Raw genomic sequence first — 21,470 nt, forward strand, 5'->3', positions numbered from 1 at the left:
AATAATTTCAGGAAAACTAGCCAAGCAGAACATCAGATATAGCTACATTAAGGACACCAACAGCACAAAAAGGTATATTCTTTTCATCCTCCTTGCTGCAGGTTAAAGAGCACTGCCTTGCCAGTAACTTTCATTCAATTTAAAGTGCATAATAGTCGATAATAACCAAGTGTCGAAATCTGGAGTGTCCCAGTGGGCTCGATGAGATCTACCGTACTGTTTAACTTCAACATCTGGGACTACACAGAATGTACAACACAGAAACAGGCCATCAGCCCAACTAGTCCACATGAACCTCTGCCCACCCTCTTCATATCACCCTATTACATCCTTCTATTCCTTTCTGCCTCGTGTTTATCCAGCTTCCCCTTAAATATATCTACACTATTCACCTCAACCACTCCGTGGTAGCAAGTTCCACACTCTCACCACTTCTCGGGTAAAGAAGTTTCTCCTGAGTTCCCTATTGGGTTATTAGTGACTGCCTTATATTTGGCTAAAGGCAAAATACTGCAGGTGCTGGAAATCTGAAACAAAAACAAAAAAAGCTGGAAAAACTCAGGTCTGACAGCATCTGTGGAGAAAAAGACAGAGTTAAAGTTTCGAGTCCGTATGACTCTTATTTAGAGGCATACAGACTTGAAGTGTTAATTCTGTCTTTCTCTCCACAGATGCTGTCAGACCAGCTGAGTTTTTTCAGCTTTTTTTTTTTGTTTTTTGATCTTATATTTAGCCCCTAGTTTCAATCTCATCCATGAGTGAAACATCATCTGTACATCAGCTCCAACAAACTCCTTCATAATCTTTAAGGTCACCCTCAGCATTCTCTATTCTACAGAAAAGACAAAAACATTAGCTTGCTTTTGATCCTGTACAGGGTTTCTAAAATACTTTCCCCACCCCAAAGTTCTGACTATTAGATGAGTGGAGTTACTGTCACACACACCCCTAGATCAAGCAAGGAGTCAGCCAACAGCAGCGGAGTTGGTGCATTGCACATCTCCCAGCCAGTGAAAGCAAGGATAACTGACTTTTCCATAGGTCTCCAGTTTGTTGCTATGGCTTTTAAGAATTTCAACACAATGAAACACATCTTTACTGCGCACGGTCATGTTTATGTTGAATGCACTTTGTGAAAAGCATGCAGAGTATCTGAATATTTCCACCCCGAAATAGGCCTGGATTAAATTTAATTTGGGATTATTTCAATCAAATACTTAGTTGGATTAGGCTTATGTGCTGGACAGCAATATGTGAGCAACTTTGCAGTTTCCCTGCACCAAAGGGGCCTCTGTCAGGGAGGCAGCTATGTGATTCAAACCAGACTGACGGGGTGGGGGTAGGAGCGAAGAGGGGGCAATAGCCCTCGATATTTCAGAGGCCAGGCCAGTGTTCCATCTTGGCACTACCCCAAATATTAATTACAATCCCAGTCACAAAAGAAAGCAAGAATCAGGGAAACAGATAAAGGAAGACAGGTGAAATAAATCAAAATAGGAATGACTACAATAATTATTCCAGGGTTCTTGGTAAATTGTATAATTGCACAGAGGCACATCTGGAGCAATAACCACAATAACTGAGTCCTACACCAACCAGCTCATCACAGACCTTCAAATGGACCTCAAAAGGTTTTACTTGGATCACAAGGAGCTTTTGATGTGTAGACACCTCATGCACAGGAGTCTGTCAGTCCTATGCCCTGCCCACAAGTACCCATTGTTTGTGACTGGTCAAGTATTGCCTGTCCCGCTAGAACGAGTGTTTATTGAGCAGTCAGTATGAGAAGGCTGCAAGCTCATCAAAGCGAGCTCTCAAACATCACATTTGTTTTGATGCAGCTGCTGAAATAATAATGCCAGTTATGGACGAATAATTACACTGAGCCACACAAGTCCCAAAAGGTAACTGCAGAGGCAAGCAAAACTTGGCAGTACAAAAACTGGGGATGCTGTTACACATTAGGAACACAATATAATCTATATTCTTTAACAAAAGAACAACTGCGGAGACATGGGATACCTGCATTGCATTCAGGGTTTAGAAACTCATGCTGGATTTCAATGGAGTTTTTAAAAAGGAAAAATTGGTCCATGCTTCTACCAGCTCAATAACTATCGAATAACACTACGAATGCCTGCTTGCAGTCTCAGCACATGTGCAGTGATTTAGTGTGTGTTTTTGGACATGATCTTCAGTTCATGCCCACAAAGTAGAAAAAGGGGAAAAAGTAGCTTGCAGACTATGAGCCTCCTAGAGCTTAGGGTGAGCAGCCAGAGCAAGACAGTCATTTCTCAAGGTTCAAGGGTGCATGACATGAATGGGCTGATGGTTCAAGTTCTGCTCATCCATCACCCTTGTGTTCACTGACCTACACTGGCTCCAGGTCTGACAATGCCTCAATTTAAATATTCTGAACCTTGCAATGGCCTTGCAAGGAGAGGTCAATATAACCTCCTCCAGCTCCGCAACCCTCTGATCTCTGATCTCTTGTAATTCTGGCCTCTTGCACATCCCCAATTTTAATTGCTCCGCTATTAGCAGCCATGCCTTCAGCTGCTGGGCCATAAGCCCTGGAATTCCCTCCCTAAATACCTCTACCTCTCTAACTCTTATCTTTACAGCACTCCTCAAAGCCTGCACTTCTGTTCGAGCTTTTGGTCACTTGGCCTAGTATTTCCCCAAGTGGCTGGGTGTCATATTTTGTTTGAAAACACAACTGGTGAGGCACCTGGGGGATTTACAATAGTAAAGGTGCTATATAAAAGCAAGCTGCTGCAATTTCTGAAGCACTGGTTCTCAAACTGCAGTCCACGGACTCCTGGAGTTCTGTAGAAACTTTCTGGAGTTGGTGAAATACTGATATCCCCAAGTAAACACCTGTTTTCTGAACAGCATTATCAAAACACTCTTTACATGCAGCTCTCTCGTATGCCATTCCTTCACTGTCACTGGGTCAAAATTTTAGAACTCCCTCCCTAATAGCACTCTGGGTGTACCTACACCGCATGGACTGCAGAGGTTCAAGAAGGCAACTCACCACCTTCGCAAGGGCAATTAGGGATGGACAATAAAAATGCTAGCCTAGCCAGCAATGCCCATGTCCTGTGAAAGAATAAAAAGATAGAGTATTCCACTGAATAACTTAGATGAGGATGGTGATAGGTGCAGGGACCAGGGTTGGTGATTATTAATCCATTTGAAAAGGACCCCTTCCAACAAACAGGTTCGAGGACCACTGGTCTAAACTGATTTAAAGTAGGGACTTGAATAGCAAGAGAGCTGACCATCTGATTTAGTGGCAATTCAAGTAAATAAACCACATGCACCATTATAAATGAAATGCTCAATTATTTCAGAACCAGCATCTTGCAAAGCAACTGGTTGCAAACAATATAGGGTTCAAATGTTCTCTGAAGCTTTGATTGATTTTATTGTTCAGCTTCACCATTACGTGTTAAATATTGACATTAGGAATACTGCAGCAAGTAACTTGCCTCCTGAATCCCCAAAGCCTGTCCACCTTCGACAAGGCAGAAGTCAGGAGTGTGAAGGAATACACTCCACTTACCTGGATGAGTGCAGCTCCAACAACAAGGAGCTTGACACCATCCAGGACAAAACACTTTGTTGGATTGGCACCCCTTCCACAAACATTCACTCCCTCCACCACTGACACACAGTGGCAACAGTGTGTACCATCTACAAAATGCACTGCAGCAACTCACCAAAGCTCCTTCCAAACCTGTGACCTCTGCCACCTTGAAAGGCAAGGGCAGTACTCATACACCATCCTGACTTGGAAATATAATGCCGTTCCTTCACTGTCGCTGGGTCAAAACCCTGGAACCCTCCCTGTCCCTAATGGCACCGTGGGTGTACCTACACCACATGGGCTGCAGCAGTTCCAGGTGGCAGCTCATCAGCACCTTCTCAAGGTCAATTAAGGAATGGGTAATAAATTCTGGCATTGCCACTAACGCCCAAATCCTTTGGGGGAAAAAAAGAAATGCCTCTAGCTCTGCAGCAAAAACCCCACTTAAACTAGCAATGTAACCTTAATAATGGACTGTTGGGACTGCCAGTCTCACACAGTGTATACACACATTGAGAGTCTGATCCTGCCCACACAAAGCTCCCAGCAGCATAAACGCTGGAATTCTTAAAGTTTAGTTTTGTAACTTGGACACAAATAGCTGCTTAAAGTTCTTGCACTGAATCGAGAACATCCAAGTCGTGCCCAGTTTCACATGGTGAAGGCATTTATGCTTTACACTGTACTACTGAAAACAAGTGTCAACTGGACTGTGCTTAAAATCTCAACCTGTGTCACTACCACCTTGTGGGCAAACAGCTCCCCCATCCCCAAGTTAACTGAAGCAGAGATGCCAGTTAATCTATTTATTCTCCCTGAAGGCAGTATCCATGCCAAAAAATTCAAGCCCTCAGCCCTCAAGGATGAAATGCCTACAGTGGTCAATGCATGTTAAAATTGGCAACTCCCTCTATCATCAGCTGGATCTGGAACTGTTTGAAGTTTTCTGGTGAGACACCAGTAACATTGGCAGTACCATTGCCAGGAGCCTGTATTTCTGATAGCAGCATGGGACTCATTCTGTGCTTAGTCCAGAAAGCAGATTGCTGGAGTCCAGTGATGGCTACAGGCTGCCCTGTGGATCGAGAGAAGTGAAAGGTCAAACATAGCAACAGCACTTACTTGTTCTCGAAGGCAATGGTGATGGAGTCTTCGTGGACATCTTTCACAAACCCCTAAGAGAGGGACAGGAAAAAAAATGGAAAGTTAAATAAAATACCTACTGGACAGTGAATCAAGAGTGAAGAAGGGAACAATCTCAATTTAAAAATCAGATATCTAGTGACTTGACTGACCCTTCTCCTTTATCAATAAGAGAAACAGAGACACTTTGAACAGATCATAGAATCACTTCACCAGGGAGTAGATTTCAAAAACATTTACCTTCTGGCAAAGAGAATTCTGCTGTATTACTGGCGTCGAAACCATTCCTACTCCATCCCCACCACACTGCTAAAAATGATTAACACCTCTCACGTTTATTCTCCAACTTCTCTACCTCATCTTGCAGTCACTTCATCATCTCTTCCTAAACCTTCAAAATGTGCCTCGAACTCCCCACAACCCTGTGATCCATTAGCACCTAACACATTACTAGATCTGAAGGAGCTGACAATGATGAGCTCTGAAAAAAATAGCCGTAAGTACTCCGATGCTGCCAGACCTGCCGAGTTTTTCTAGCATTTTCTGTTTTTATTATAGCATATTACTAACGTGGCTCCACGCTTCACTACAGGGGAGTCCAAAGTGAATACCCGCCGTGCTGCAAACCAAAGGAATCTTTTCACTCTGACACCATCCACAACACCCTCACCAACACCACCTCTCCACTCCAAAGCTTCACTCTAGATTCCAGTTTTCCACACACCTGAAAGGAAACGGTGAAGCCAAGCAGCAGGATGTTGGGAGTTTAACAACTCCAAAACTCCTATGTGGACTCTACAAGAGGGATCCAAGGTGAATTGCCCTTAGTTTTCTTATTCCTGGTGTGATTAAGCATCCAACATCCCTTTGGCATGGCAGCAGGGGTATTTAGGAACAAGCATATATTAGGCGTGTTCCATCACAAGTGTTGCTTTAAACCCAGACTTTACCTCTCAGCTGGAATCAGAGTTCTCAGTCTAGAGGCCATGGATTGGTAGGTCCTGCCATTGTCACGTGGCGACACTGGAATTTTTCTTCCCATTCCCACAACACCACAACCCCCCCCCCACCCCACAATAAAAGGTAAAAACAGGCATCTGAAGAAACAGCAGTCATACCAGCCCAGTGAGGTTTAAAATAGCAGGACTTTGAGCTGAAGGAATGTTTCTATATCAAGCAGTTGATCGGGGAACAGTTCCAAATGACCAAGTCACACCAGAACTGATGACTTGAGCAGGTGTAGAGAAGGCTGCTTAACAGAATAACAGTTGCCCTTGAGGTGTCAGTGCAAAGTCTGTAGCCCTTGGGTCTGCTCTGAACTCGAGGCTGTCACCAGCTACAAGATCCTAAACCACATGGGGACAAGGTTGGCGTAAGTCAAATCAGAGGGAGATGAAAACTCGTTAAGGAACCAAAAAAAACCCCAATGTCTTCACACCATGACAGAATTAAAAGTTAACTGATTATTGGCTAATGACTTGTAATTGTATGATTAGTATTTATAATTTATAGGCCATTCAGCCCAAATACTCTGTGCTGGTGTTTATTCTCCAGACAAGCCTCCTCCCATCCCGTCCATCTCACCCTGCCACCATATCCTATTCCTTTCTCCCTCATGGTTTATTCAGCTTCCCCTTAAATATATTTATGCGATTTGCCTCAACCACTCCTTGTGGGGAGCCAGTTCCATATTCTGACCACTCTCTGGGTAAAGAAATTTCTCCTGAATTGGCAGAAGAATTGGATTGGGTATTCAGAAGGCAGACTGCCTGTTCCAACAATTCCAAAACCCAGGCAGGAAGTAGTGGGGCGGGTGTTTGTCAGGGAATCCTAAAACGCTGCCATCCTACGAAATCAAAGTCAAAGTTAAAAGAGAATTGAACAAAGTGCAGGTGAAAATTTCATCCCGGTCCAGTTTATTTTTAAACCAGGCTGACCATCGTTCTGTCGAAGGTAAAGGGCGATGCTATAAAAAGCCAGCAGCAACTGAAGCACATGAAATTAATATCAGTCCTGGATGCCAAGACCAGTAACAGCTCAGTGTGACTGACCCAATAGGGCTAGCCCTAAGGCATCATAGGAGTGGAGCCACTCACTACCCGTACTTAAAAGAAGCTTCTGGCATTAGCTAGCTACCAAGTACAGGGGGACACACATATACACCAACTTAAACCAGATTCCAACCTCCACCTCAAGAATAGAACCAAATTGGACTTTTACAAGACAATGCGTTGACTAACCAGTGGATATTCCCCTCTGCATCTTAGGATGCACACCAGATACTAACACCACGCTGCCCTCGGTGGCAGTTATCATCCCTCTGGGTTCAATCTCAAGAAGCTCCTAACATCTTCGTGCTTGGTTCAGAAAGGCTGCAAGGAAGAGGAGAGCAGTAGCCCCACGATGTCAATATACCCCATCAAATCTATAAAAACATTCTTTCCCCGAGTTTCGCACCACTGAAGAGCAGCCCATTCTCAAATGACAGACATTTAAAATCTCAAACAAGTAGCATTCGATCCGAATGATGCAAGATAGAGAGAGTCAGTGCTCTGAGGCGTGTTCACTGCAAGAACACTTTTGGCTGACACCGGCCGTAATGCAGAATGATGGAGCAGTGCCTCCACCAACATCTGGCAGAAGAATCAAGAACAACTTTCACACGACCAATCCAGGAGAACAATTTTGATTAAAAGAGAGTTTCCATTCACATCAGCATACGGAGACACGACAGGATAGCGCTGAATGCTGGTTTTTCTCTGAAAGATGACTTGAAGCAGGTCGATAGTCACAGTCCACAAGTGAATTAGTCAGACACAAGGGGAATAGTATTCCTATTTCCTGACTCTATAAAGGTATAGCCTGCGCTAATTAAAAGTTTAATTTGGAAATGAAATTGAGTGTTATACTGTGCGAGAACAGCATAAGCTTCTCCACTATTCCCTCATTCCCTCCAACATCACCAATCACAGATTGCCAGGACAGTGTCATAGGGATTTTGCACAATTTATCAGTGTTACTCTCCACCCTTGGGCACTACTCCTTGATGTGTGTTCACCATCGATGGAAAACTCCCTCTCAGATTCTGTGCCCAGGTAACCACTCTCCACATACAAGGGGGAACAGGCCCTAAACTATATGTCAACAGAAACACTAATGTTGGGAGCCAGGGACTGATAGTGGTGAGGATGCATAGAGGTGGGGGGGGGGTGTCTTGTGGAGGACACTGGGGGACAAGGGGAGTGTCTCATCCCCAATTCCTTTGGGCAACCAAAGCTGGCCCAAGAAACAGCACCAACTCCATATCTGGTACAGACTTCTTGTATACTGCACAGTAGTATCATCCAATACAACAGTCGAGACATTGACAAAGTCAATCATGGTGAAGACCAATGGCATTGCCCTGGGTCAGTCTTGCATCTGCCCTAGCAGCTGAGCAAGAATGGCAGCTTTCTAACCCATTATTCTCATCCAGGGATATATCTGAGCGTGGGAGGAGTATTACAAATCTTAGTCACCCCAACAGTAAGCAAGAGGTATTGTCTTTAGAACAGATTACACCCTGCCCAGAAAGTTCACTGTCCCAATCATTCCTACTCTTGTCGAGTGTCACAGCCAATTCCATTCAGTACATAACGGATAAATGACTGTGACAACAGGCAGGCTTTCTGCAGTCACTGCATTTATTCCAGCTCAGTGAATAACTTCATCAGTAAATTTGTGACAAGCAAATACTTCTTTGGTCAGATCATACATTTGTCACATTTGCAGAGCCAAAGTTGTTACTCATTACTGTTTTGCTTTTAGTCTAGAACCACTTTCCACAGAAGTTCTATTCTGTGGTTTCACATTGGCCCACATTGCAACTGTGGTACAGATGCTCAGTACCAGCTGAATTCTTAGTGCCAGCCCTGTCTCACCCAAGGCACAAAGTTGTGGGACTCCAGACACATGAGCACTATCCCCCAGAATGACAAGGGTGTGCTGCTCAAACACATTTATATCAGCAAACCCCAGGCTCCATTCCAATTCTACGGAGGTGGCCGCTCTCAATGCAGGAATTGGGCGACTCTAATTGCTTAGTGATGGGACAAGCGAAATAAGGACGGGATTTTGGGAAGGAATGTTAAGTTATTTCAATATCTTCCCTCCTGAAATTGGTCTCTGCCAACAGGGCTGTAGATCCAAACACCAAACATATACTTATGTGGCCTACAAGAGCAGTCAATTGGCACCAGTCACTCAGATTCATCCTCCCTCTAACAATTCTGTAACCCTAGCTTCCCAATGAAAGATGCCCTCAAGATGAGGAGCTCAGTGCAGGCAATTGGAGGCGCACACACCCATATTCTCCAATGCAGAAACAGTACTACTACACCAAACTTCCTTTCCTAACAGAACTGTGAATGTAGTTACACATGGACTGCTGCAGTTCAAGGAGGCTGCTCACCACCACCTTCAAGGACAATTAGGGATGGGCAATAAATGCTGACCTAGCCAGCAATGCCCACATTCCATGAAAGAAAAAAAAACTGACTGTTGCCTTGACTTTATTGACCAAAAATAGCTTCATTACAGCTGAATGCCACAGGTGTGTGACAATCCTTCAGTATTTTCTGGACAAGCATGTGTGGGTATCCAAATGTGTAACGCCAGCACCAAGCCCCACTGTCCTTTAACACTAGGGGGACTCCAAGCCAGCTGTTGTACTAGCCCTGATACGCATTTTCAAACTCACTATAGCCTCACCCTGCCTTTGAGGTCCTCAGTTACACACTCCATTTTACTCCTTTGATCTGATGCCATCCCTTTCACACCCAAAGATCTTTCAACCATTTCACAATCTCTCAAACTCATCTCCAAAATTTCTGCCTCATTACTTCCCTATAGAATCATAGAAACTTAACAGCACAAATCGAGGCCATTCGGCCTTTGGGTCTTTGAAAGCAGTCATGCTTAGTCCCACTTTCCTGATTTATGCATCTTTAAAAAGCATCTGGTTCTGTCTGAAAACTCTTCTTCCAGCCTCTTCAGTCTCCCAAACTGCTTTACTGAGAACTTAATAACACCTCGCCTTCTACAAAACTCTCACCAACTATGCTCTACCCCAACTCAGGAACAGCGCTTTTCTAATAACATATTGCCCATCCCTAATTGCCCAAGGTGGTGGTGGTGAGCCACCTTCTTGAACCACTGCAGTCCATGTGGTGTAGGTACACCCATAGTGCTGTTAGCAAAGGGAGTTTGGTGCACTAGTACTGTTTCTGCATTGGAGAAAACAGGTGCGTGCCTCCAATTGCCTGCATTGAACTCCTAATGAAGTAAAGTTCAACTGCCTAGGCAAAAAAAGATTTTTTTTTAAAAACCCAGCTGTAATGGTAGGCAGAAAAATGACAAAACCATGACATGAATCTCCAACTAATCACCAGGGCCAAAGGTTCAGATCCTCCTGCCACCAATTACATGTCCCCAGGGTGTTGTTTGTGCCTCTTCGCTTCAAAATCACAAGGAACCAAGGCTTCAAATACAGGATACACCCGAAGGCCAAAGAAACCACATTACAGTCTAGATGTTAAATCACTGTCATGTAGGATACTGACAGATGATACTTTGATTAGCCTTGTGTACATCAGAGGCCAATGAACACTGGACACAAATTATCCCACTTCATATTCAGGGTACCTGTAGGTCACTATATCATTGCATCACTGTAGTTTCAGAATATAAGAATTCAGAATATAAGAATTGAGAAGAGTAGGCCATTCAGCCCCTCGAGCCTGCTCTGTCATTCATTGAGATCACGGCCGCTATGATTATGGCCTCAACTCCACTTTCCTGTTTGCCTCCCATAATCCTCGACTCTCTTGGATCAAAATCAGTCCCTCCACTGCTCTCTGGAGAACAGAATTCCAAAGACCAGCAATCTTCTGAGGAGGCAACCCGCCTCAACTCTGTCTTAAATGGGAGATCCTTTTTCTGAGACAGCTTCCGAGTTCAAGAGTCCACCCACCCACTTCCCCACCACGAGGGGAAACATCCCCTCAGAATCTTATGTTTCAATGAGATCACCACTCATTCTTCTAAATTCAGAGTACAGACCCAACCTTTGCTCATACGACTGCCCATCACAGGCATCAACCTAGTGACCCTTCTCTGAACTGCATACAATGCAGCATTCTCCTAAGTAATGAGACCAAATGGGTCCTGCCAACATGCTGACATCTGCTTCATTAAAGGACAGCATACTCTACACGTACTGACATCTCCTTTCTCAAATTCTCAAGGCACACTTCAGTAAATACAAGTAAAATCAGTCTCTATCAGATCAATAAACTTATCCAGAGGCAACAACAACTAGTACTTAAAGTTGTAAAACATCCCAGGGTGCTCAGAGCAGTGTACACAGGCAACATTGATCGCTGAACCAACAGAGAGCTATCAGGGCAGGTATCAGAGGTGTCTATTGAGGAGAGCGCGGGGGGAAGGAGGACGGGAGAGAGGGGGGGGAGGACGGGAGAGAGGGGGGGGAGGACGGGAGAGAGGGGGGGGAGGACGGGAGAGAGGGGGGGGGAGGACGGGAGAGAGGGGGGGGGGAGGACGGGAGAGAGGGGGGGGGAGGACGGGAGAGAGGGGGGGGAGGACGGGAGAGAGGGGGGGGGAGGACGGGAGAGAGGGGGGGGGAGGACGGGAGAGAGGGGGGGGAGGACGGGAGAGAGGGGGGGGAGGACGGGAGAGAGGGGGGGGGAGGACGGGAGAGAGGGGGGGGAGGACGGGAGAGAGGGGGGGGGAGGACGGGAGAGAGGGGGGGGAGGACGGGAGAGAGGGGGGGGAGGACGGGAGAGAGGGGGGGGAGGACGGGAGAGAGGGGGGGGAGGACGGGAGAGAGGGGGGGGAGGACGGGAGAGAGGGGGGGGGAGGACGGGAGAGAGGGGGGGGAGGACGGGAGAGAGGGGGGGGGAGGACGGGAGAGAGAGGGGGGGGAGGACGGGAGAGAGGGGGGGGAGGACGGGAGAGAGGGGGGGGGAGGACGGGAGAGAGGGGGGGGGAGGACGGGGAGAGAGGGGGGGGGAGGACGGGAGAGAGGGGGGAGGACGGGAGAGAGGGGGGACGGACGAGAGAGAGGGGGGACGGACGAGAGAGAGGGGGGACGGACGAGAGAGAGGGGGGACGGACGAGAGAGAGGGGGACGGACGAGAGAGAGGGGGGGACGGACGAGAGAGAGGGGGGACGGACGAGAGAGAGGGGGGACGGACGAGAGAGAGGGGGGACGGACGAGAGAGAGGGGGGACGGACGAGAGAGAGGGGGGACGGACGAGAGAGAGGGGGACGGACGAGAGAGAGGGGGGACGGACGAGAGAGAGGGGGGACGGACGAGAGAGAGGGGGGACGGACGAGAGAGAGGGGGACGGACGAGAGAGAGGGGGGACGGACGAGAGAGAGGGGGGACGGACGAGAGAGAGGGGGACGGACGAGAGAGAGGGGGGACGGACGAGAGAGAGGGGGGACGGACGAGAGAGAGGGGGACGGACGAGAGAGAGGGGGGACGGACGAGAGAGAGGGGGGACGGACGAGAGAGAGGGGGGACGGACGAGAGAGAGGGGGACGGACGAGAGAGAGGGGGGACGGACGAGAGAGAGGGGGGACGGACGAGAGAGAGGGGGGACGGACGAGAGAGAGGGGGGACGGACGAGAGAGAGGGGGGACGGACGAGAGAGAGGGGGGACGGACGAGAGAGAGGGGGGACGGACGAGAGAGAGGGGGGACGGACGAGAGAGAGGGGGGACGGACGAGAGAGAGGGGGGACGGACGAGAGAGAGGGGGGACGGACGAGAGAGAGGGGGGACGGACGAGAGAGAGGGGGGACGGACGAGAGAGAGGGGGGACGGACGAGAGAGAGGGGGGACGGACGAGAGAGAGGGGGGACGGACGAGAGAGAGGGGGGACGGACGAGAGAGAGGGGGGACGGACGAGAGAGAGGGGGGACGGACGAGAGAGAGGGGGGACGGACGAGAGAGAGGGGGGACGGACGAGAGAGAGGGGGGACGGACGAGAGAGAGGGGGGACGGACGAGAGAGAGGGGGGACGGACGAGAGAGAGGGGGGACGGACGAGAGAGAGGGGGGACGGACGAGAGAGAGGGGGGACGGACGAGAGAGAGGGGGGACGGACGAGAGAGAGGGGGGACGGACGAGAGAGAGGGGGACGGACGAGAGAGAGGGGGGACGGACGAGAGAGAGGGGGGACGGACGAGAGAGAGGGGGGACGGACGAGGAGAGAGGGGGGACGGACGAGAGAGAGGGGGGGACGGACGAGAGAGAGGGGGGACGGACGAGAGAGAGGGGGGGACGGACGAGAGAGAGGGGGGGAGGACGGGAGAGAGGGGGGGAGGACGGGAGAGAGGGGGGGAGGACGGGAGAGAGGGGGGGAGGACGGGAGAGAGGGGGGGGAGGACGGGAGAGAGGGGGGGAGGACGGGAGAGAGGGGGGGAGGACGGGAGAGAGGGGGGGAGGACGGGAGAGAGGGGGGGAGGACGGGAGAGAGGGGGGAGGCGGGAGAGAGGGGGGACGGACGAGAGAGAGGGGGGGAGGACGAGAGAGAGGGGGGGAGGACGGGAGAGAGGGGGGGGAGGACGGGAGAGAGGGGGGGAGGACGGGAGAGAGGGGGGGAGGACGGGAGAGAGGGGGGGGAGGACGGGAGAGAGGGGGGGAGGACGGGAGAGAGGGGGGGAGGACGGGAGAGAGGGGGGGGAGGACGGGAGAGAGGGGGGGAGGACGGGAGAGAGGGGGGGAGAGGACGGAGAGAGGGGGGGGAGGACGGGAGAGAGGGGGGGAGGACGGGAGAGAGGGGGGGGAGGACGGGAAGAGAGGGGGGGGAGGACGGGAGAGAGGGGGGGGGAGGACGGGAGAGAGGGGGGGGAGGACGGGAGAGAGGGGGGGGGAGGACGGAGAGAGGGGGGGGAGGACGGAGAGAGGGGGGGGAGGACGGGAGAGAGGGGGGGGAGGACGAGAGAGAGGGGGGGGAGGACGAGAGAGAGGGGGGGGAGGACGAGAGAGAGGGGGGGGAGGACGAGAGAAAGGGAGAGAGCGGGGAAGGACGAGAGAAAGGGAGAGAGCGGGGAAGGACGAGAGAAAGGGAGAGAGCGGGGAAGGACGAGAGAAAGGGAGAGAGCGGGGAAGGACGAGAGAGAGGGAGAGAGCGGGGAAGGACGAGAGAGAGGGAGAGAGCGGGGGAGGACGAGAGAAAGGGAGAGAACGGGGAAGGACGAGAGAAAGGGAGAGAGCGGGGAAGGACGAGAGAAAGGGAGAGAGCGGGGAAGGACGAGAGAGAGGGAGAGAGCGGGGAAGGACGAGAGAAGGGAGAGAGCGGGGAAGGACGAGAGAAAGGGAGAGAGCGGGGAAGGACGAGAGAAAGGGAGAGAGCGGGGAAGGACGAGAGAAAGGGAGAGAGCGGGGAAGGACGAGAGAAAGGGAGAGAGCGGGGAAGGACGAGAGAAAGGGAGAGAGCGGGGAAGGACGAGAGAAGGGAGAGAGCGGGGAAGGACGAGAGAAAGGGAGAGAGCGGGGAAGGACGAGAGAAAGGGAGAGAGCGGGGAAGGACGAGAGAAAGGGAGAGAGCGGGGAAGGACGAGAGAAAGGGAGAGAGCGGGGAAGGACGAGAGAAAGGGAGAGAGCGGGGAAGGACGAGAGAAAGGGAGAGAGCGGGGAAGGACGAGAGAAAGGGAGAGAGCGGGGAAGGACGAGAGAAAGGGAGAGAGCGGGGAAGGACGAGAGAAAGGGAGAGAGCGGGGAAGGACGAGAGAAAGGGAGAGAGCGGGAAGGACGAGAGAAAGGGAGAGAGCGGGGAAGGACGAGAGAAAGGGAGAGAGCGGGGAAGGACGAGAGAAAGGGAGAGAGCGGGGAAGGACGAGAGAAAGGGAGAGAGCGGGGAAGGACGAGAGAAAGGGAGAGAGCGGGGAAGGACGAGAGAAAGGGAGAGAGCGGGGAAGGACGAGAGAAAGGGAGAGAGCGGGGAAGGACGAGAGAAAGGGAGAGAGCGGGGAAGGACGAGAGAAAGGGAGAGAGCGGGGAAGGACGAGAGAAAGGGAGAGAGCGGGGAAGGACGAGAGAAAGGGAGAGAGCGGGGAAGGACGAGAGAAAGGGAGAGAGCGGGGAAGGACGAGAGAAAGGGAGAGAGCGGGGAAGGACGAGAGAAAGGGAGAGAGCGGGGAAGGACGAGAGAAAGGGAGAGAGCGGGGAAGGACGAGAGAAAGGGAGAGAGCGGGGAAGGACGAGAGAAAGGGAGAGAGCGGGGAAGGACGAGAGAAAGGGAGAGAGCGGGGAAGGACGAGAGAAAGGGAGAGAGCGGGGAAGGACGAGAGAAAGGGAGAGAGCGGGGAAGGACGAGAGAAAGGGAGAGAGCGGGGAAGGACGAGAGAAAGGGAGAGAGCGGGGAAGGACGAGAGAAAGGGAGAGAGCGGGGAAGGACGAGAGAAAGGGAGAGAGCGGGGAAGGACGAGAGAAAGGGAGAGAGCGGGGAAGGACGAGAGAAAGGGAGAGAGCGGGGAAGGACGAGAGAAAGGGAGAGAGCGGGGAAGGACGAGAGAAAGGGAGAGAGCGGGGAAGGACGAGAGAAAGGGAGAGAGCGGGGAAGGACGAGAGAAAGGGAGAGAGCGGGGAAGGACGAGAGAAAGGGAGAGAGCGGGGAAGGACGAGAGAAAGGGAGAGAGCGGGGAAGGACGAGAGAAAGGGAGAGAGCGGGGGAAGGACGAGAGAAAGGGAGAGAGCGGGGAAGGACGAGAGAAAGGGAGAGAGCGGGGAAGGACGAGAGAAAGGGAGAGAGCGGGGAAGGACGAGAGAAAGGGAGAGAGCGGGGAAGGACGAGAGAGAGGAGAGAGCGGGGAAGGACGAGAGAAAGGGAGAGAGCGGGGAAGGACGAGAGAAGGGAGAGAGCGGGGAAGGACGAGAGAGAGGGAGAGAGCGGGGAAGGACGAGAGAGAGGGAGAGAGCGGGGAAGGACGAGAGAGAGGGAGAGAGCGGGGAAGGACGAGAGAGAGGGAGAGAGCGGGGAAGGACGAGAGAGAGGGAGAGAGCGGGGAAGGACGAGAGAGAGGGAGAGAGCGGGGAAGGACGAGAGAAAGGGAGAGAGCGGGGAAGGACGAGAGAGAGGGAGAGAGCGGGGAAGGACGAGAGAGAGGGAGAGAGCGGGGAAGGACGAGAGAAAGGGAGAGAGCGGGGAAGGACGAGAGAAAGGGAGAGAGCGGGGAAGGACGAGAGAAAGGGAGAGAGCGGGGAAGGACGAGAGAAAGGGAGAGAGCGGGGAAGGACGAGAGAAAGGGAGAGAGCGGGGAAGGACGAGAGAAAGGGAGAGAGCGGGGAAGGACGAGAGAAAGGGAGAGAGCGGGGAAGGACGAGAGAAAGGGAGAGAGCGGGGAAGGACGAGAGAAAGGGAGAGAGCGGGGAAGGACGAGAGAAATTGAGAGAGCGGGGAAGGACGAGAGAAAGGGAGAGAGCGGGGAAGGACGAGAGAAAGGGAGAGAGCGGGGAAGGACGAGAGAAAGGGAGAGAGCGGGGAAGGACGAGAGAAAGGGAGAGAGCGGGGAAGGACGAGAGAAAGGGAGAGAGCGGGGAAGGACGAGAGAAAGGGAGAGAGCGGGGAAGGACGAGAGAAAGGGAGAGAGCGGGGAAGGACGAGAGAAAGGGAGAGAGCGGGGAAGGACGAGAGGGAGAGAGAAGGGAAGGACGAGCGGGGAAGGAAGAGAGGGAGAGAGAAGCGAAGGAAGAGACGGAGAGGGTTACGGAGACAATTTGAGCTTGGGATCCAGGCAGCTGAATGCTCGGCTACCCATGATCGAGCGTTTACAATCAGGGATGTGCTATGGGGCAGAATTGGAGGACCGAAGATATCTGGGAGGTTGTAGAGAATGTTCGAGCGAGAGGGATGGGCGAGGTCATGGAGACAGTCATTGGCCCTGGGATTGGAACTCAATAGACCCGAAATGCCAGCCCTGCTTTCACTTCAGTGCTCCTCATTCCAGCAGCACCGAGTAGTTTATAGTCATGAGGTTAAGCTCTTGAAAAATGAGATGAAATTAACTTTTTATAATGCCCAAGTTTCAGAGATCAATTACCCCTGGAATTACTCCTCGAAAGGAAGTTTTTCATTTTCACTTGCAGTTACTCAGTAAACCACAGTTTATAGACCAGAAACAAATGCTTCTCCTTCCAAAGCTGGCCAACCACAATTAGTAAACCGTTGCAAAGATTTTCTCACTGTTGCACTTTGCCATGGTACTTCACTTGTCCCTGACCCTACTGGCTGCTGCGAAGAAATGCCCTCAACATTAAGACTGCACTGGAGGAAACAGGAGTACATTTTCAACAAGCCAAGTCACCTGCGAGTGTCACTGACTGGTTATCACATGGCGGTGACACCGAGAGGTAATCTTACCAGAGAGGTTGTGGATGCCAGGGTCTGTGACAAGTCCTAATTAGGGATTGCTTACTTACACCACTCAGCTTCTGCCCTATTGTTGACTTCACGATCATTTTAAGTAGGAATTTTCTTTTAAAGCTGACAAAATGCAAAGATTGATTTTCAGTGTTCTGCTAACCCCATGCATTCCAATAAAACAGGGTGCACTGATACCAGCGCAGCATAGAGTGGCTACCCTCCAACACCCACGTCAAAACTCCTATCATCACTCAAGTGGCTCTGGGAATCAAACCTGAGACCATGGGATTGCAAACCATACACCTCAACTTAGTTGGATGTATCTGGAGCAACCTCACTCTGCGCCGTGTCTGAAAAGGTCTCTTACTGGGATGTACGTGCAGAAACCTTCCATTCAATTTACAGCTAAGGGCGCTGCATAATGAGCATCTGTTTCACCTCCCGTACACAACTGCAACCCGAAGGCCAATCTGTACTGAGCTCTGGGCAGCAACATGCTGTAAAGTCACGCTCACTAAAACCAAAGAGTGACTGTATTTCACACAGAATCCCCAAAGACAACAAAGAGAAGACACTTTTATTGCTACCAAGAGGTTAGATATAAATCCTTGTTCCAAGGATGAAAGGGACTCTTCTGCACACTGTGACACATCACATTCGTTTTCTTTGCTCATTTTGGCCCTTGAGTTCCCTATCTTGGGGGATTGCTGGTAACACAAGAAGCACATACAGCTCAGCTTGGAGCATTTTACACATGAGGTGGCTCTCAGACCAGAAATAACAGGCATTGCAAACCATAGTGATCAGCACACACTATGTAGGAGCAGATGAGTTTTAATCTGTTGGGAGGCTGGAGTTAACCTCCTCCCTCCAAGAAAAATCCATAATGGGTACAAGTCGTTAACATTTGCCTCCAGTTTGACAAAGTACTTACTGATTTGCATTTATCTTCCATTTATTTACTCAACTTTGCAGCATTTAATCTGGCCAAGGGGTCACATATCAGCATCCAAGACAACCTACCTCTTCTCCATAACATTGTCCAATTCTACCCGTCTCAGCTCATCTGCTGCTGAAACCCTCATCTATGCCTTTGTTACATGCGGATCTTACAATTCCAATGCTCTCCCTACCAGCCTCCCAGCTATATCCTTCATAAGCTTGGAGCTCATCCAGGACTCTGCTGCCTGTGTCTTAACCCATATCAGCCCAGTTCACCCATCACACCATCACCCCCATGTTTGCTGGCCTACACTGGCTCCCAATCTGGCAATACCAACTTGAAACTTCTCATCCTTATTATTAAATCTCTCCTTGGTGTCTCGCCTTCCAAACTCTAACCTCCTGCAGCCCTCTCTCCGTTCTCTTCGTTTGTACACCCGATTTTCAGCTGAATAGGGCGGCTTGGCTTTTTGGAAACTCATCAGCAAAGCATGAAGCAGACCCTTCCTCCTGTTGGAGACATGAAAAGTCTCTACCAGGTTCAGAGTGTTAACCATTGGCGGCCATGTCTTCAGCTGCCTGGGCTCTGGAAATCCCTCCCGAAACCTCTCCGCGCCGCGCGCGCGCGCCCCCACCCCCCCCCAGGATTCTCCTTAACACTGACCTCTTTGACCGAGCTATCCTAATGTGTCCTTACGTGGCTCAGAGTCAAATTTTGCTTCATAATCACTCCTGTGAAGCATTCTGGAACATTTTATTATGTTAAAGGCACGATATAAATGCAAACTGCTGTTGCCAATTGGAACTATTTTGGCATAAAGAAGTTAACGGAGTCAGACCTGATAGAGATCCTTCATCGCCCAAAAGGAGAGGGGTCTACTTCATGATTAAGCTTCCAAAATGCCAAGCCTCACTATTCAGATATTAAACATGTTCGACGCACAGGCTGGTGAGGATCTCAATGACAGTGAATCCCTGCCCTTGGTCAACTTATTCAAATTGATTCATTAAATTGATCAATTTTAAAAGAGGCAGCAGGGACTAATTTAAAGCAGAATCATTCAAGCTTTCAGGTCTTCCAAAAGGAATTCAAAAAGCACCATAATGGAGCTTTGAGGAGGAGCCCAATTACAGAAATTCAGGGCCCCAGATATCACAGGTTTAGTCTGATCTTGGTGTTCCTCCAAGCATTTATCCACTAATGAAGCATCCGGACCAATCAGACCCGCATTCAAAACAGGACAAAGCCAAAACAGAAGACACAAATCTCAGGGCCTCCCCAGCCAGAATGACACCAGCCACACAGCTCGGCCAGCTTTCCTTTACAAGGAAAGCCAGCAGATGGACCACCATTGAAGGAGGAAACGATGGCTCATCTCACTGATAATGCGCACAGTTAAACATGCAATCACAAAGTTAGAATTCTAATTGGTGAGCAAAGTTTGAAACACACAGGCACTGAGATATGTAACGGGAATGACAGATCAGTTGCAAGTTGACACCTTCATGTAAACATAGCCCTCGAGGGGGTAGTGCATCTTCAATCTACCCTGTTGAGAGCCACACTGAAAACCAGATGACAAATTTGCAGCTCAGTAGCATGCCTGTCCTAAATTAGACAGCATTCCGCACAAATAATTTCAGGAATGCATTTAAAATATTCCACCCTTTCGGGAAAATAAAAGGGAGAGAGTTTGATTTGACACACTGCAGACATTTTACCATCCCTGCAAGTACCATCCCTTGCAGCAGGGCCAAGATGAGACAAACTGAGTTATTCATTGTGCTAGATTTTTAAAATTGAATTTAATTAAATAATTGAGTGTATTTAAGACTGAGTTAGATAGGTTCTTGATTGGTAAGGGGATCAAAGGTTACAGGGAGAAGGCGGGACAATGGGGGTTGAGGAACTTATCAGCCATGATTAAATGGTGGAGCAGGCTCGATGGGCCGTATGGCCTAATTTCTGCTCCTATATCTTATGGTCTTATAGCCCCCACATACACACCAAAAAAAAAAACCCTTTCGTCTTGATTCTGGGTTCATGTGCAGCAGAAAGAGCTCAATTTGAAATAAATTAATGCAGTTTGTTTTGTCCTTCTAGTTTAGTAAACCTCTGGGTACAGGTAAATTGCAAAAAGACAGTGGGCAAGGTTCATTGGAACCACATTAGTGCATGGAGGTTGCACTGAAGCACAGGTTTGTCAGCATTTACTTTTACTGCTATGTTAAAGTTAATATGGAGTTTAGCATGAAGACAAAATGTGGGCATCGAGGCAAGTTTAATGACAGCTATTCAGCTAACATTGAACATTGCTGAGAGGTGTAAACAATACTATTGTTTTGTGTAGCTGTTAATAACCTGCTTAGCAATGGGGGGGGGGGGGGGGGGGGGGGGGGGGGAGGAGGATTGAGGCAACTCAACCAAACATTCCAATCCTGATGTGAGGAGTGATTGCAGCAATGCCAGAGATCCCAAAGGGGGCTCCCACATTATCCCTTTTAAAGTATCAAAGTAAAAATTATAATGCAACACATCTTTAAAGATCAGAACGTGAGCACCTAGTGCTCTCTTCAGCGAGCTGTACTGAGTGAAAGAGTAGATAAAGGATGAAAGAAAAAGTGCAAACTGAAATCACACTCTCGCTCTGCCAACCTGAAAAAGATTATGAAAGAGCGGTTTTTAAAAATCCAATTGAAGCTCCTTTTCATTCCCCACAGGGCTTCAAAGAATCTTCACTACACTCACAACATTCAATTAAAAGATTAGTTCCCCATCCCTACCCTTCACTGATGTGATCAATGCTCCGTAAAACTTTGTAAAAGCTAAAACTAGCATCTAACCCAGACGTGAATTAAATATACAAAATTCATTTTTTTTTTAACTGGGAATTGAATTAAATGGGACTGAGTCTGAGGAGGGTCAATACTGGAAACCAAATGATTCGGAATGAAGACCCAAGTCTACAATACAGGGGTAAAACACATGCAACTGTGCATCGAGGTCTCCAATGATACACATGCATAAAGTCAGAAATAAAGCTAGAAACATGATCAATGTCAAATTTAACTGAGGCAAGGAGAAAACTAACTTACCATGCCTACTTAAAGCATGTCTACAAGAGAGTCAATAGAACAATGTGTTCAGCATGTGGCTTTTTAATCTCAATCTACTCCTGACTAATGTGGTTGTAAATTTTCTGATTTCACAGCAAATCAAACCAGGAGGTAGCCATTCAGCCCCGAGTCTGCTCCACCATTCAACATCTGGCCGATCTTAACTCCATCTACCCACCTTGGCTCTGTAACCCTTAAAATGCTTACCTAATAAAAAAAAACAACCATGATTCTGTCATCTCCAA

At 49.6% G+C, this 21,470-nt stretch overlaps 1 protein-coding gene across 2 annotated transcripts in view; it reads right to left on the reverse strand.

The window, feature by feature from the left end:
- LOC121272353 (fragile X mental retardation syndrome-related protein 1-like) overlaps positions 1-21,470 on the reverse strand; it is a 78,278-nt gene that overhangs the window by 37,553 nt on the left and 19,255 nt on the right. For both annotated transcript variants that reach the window (XM_041178993.1, XM_041178992.1), the window contains exon 2: positions 4,718-4,770. In XM_041178993.1, the coding sequence (XP_041034927.1) occupies positions 4,718-4,770 (53 nt within the window). The remainder of the gene's footprint in view (positions 1-4,717; positions 4,771-21,470) is intronic.

The sequence above is a fragment of the Carcharodon carcharias genome, chromosome 33 (genome assembly GCF_017639515.1).
Source record: "Carcharodon carcharias isolate sCarCar2 chromosome 33, sCarCar2.pri, whole genome shotgun sequence".
In the NCBI taxonomy this organism is placed as follows: Eukaryota; Metazoa; Chordata; class Chondrichthyes; order Lamniformes; family Lamnidae; genus Carcharodon; species Carcharodon carcharias.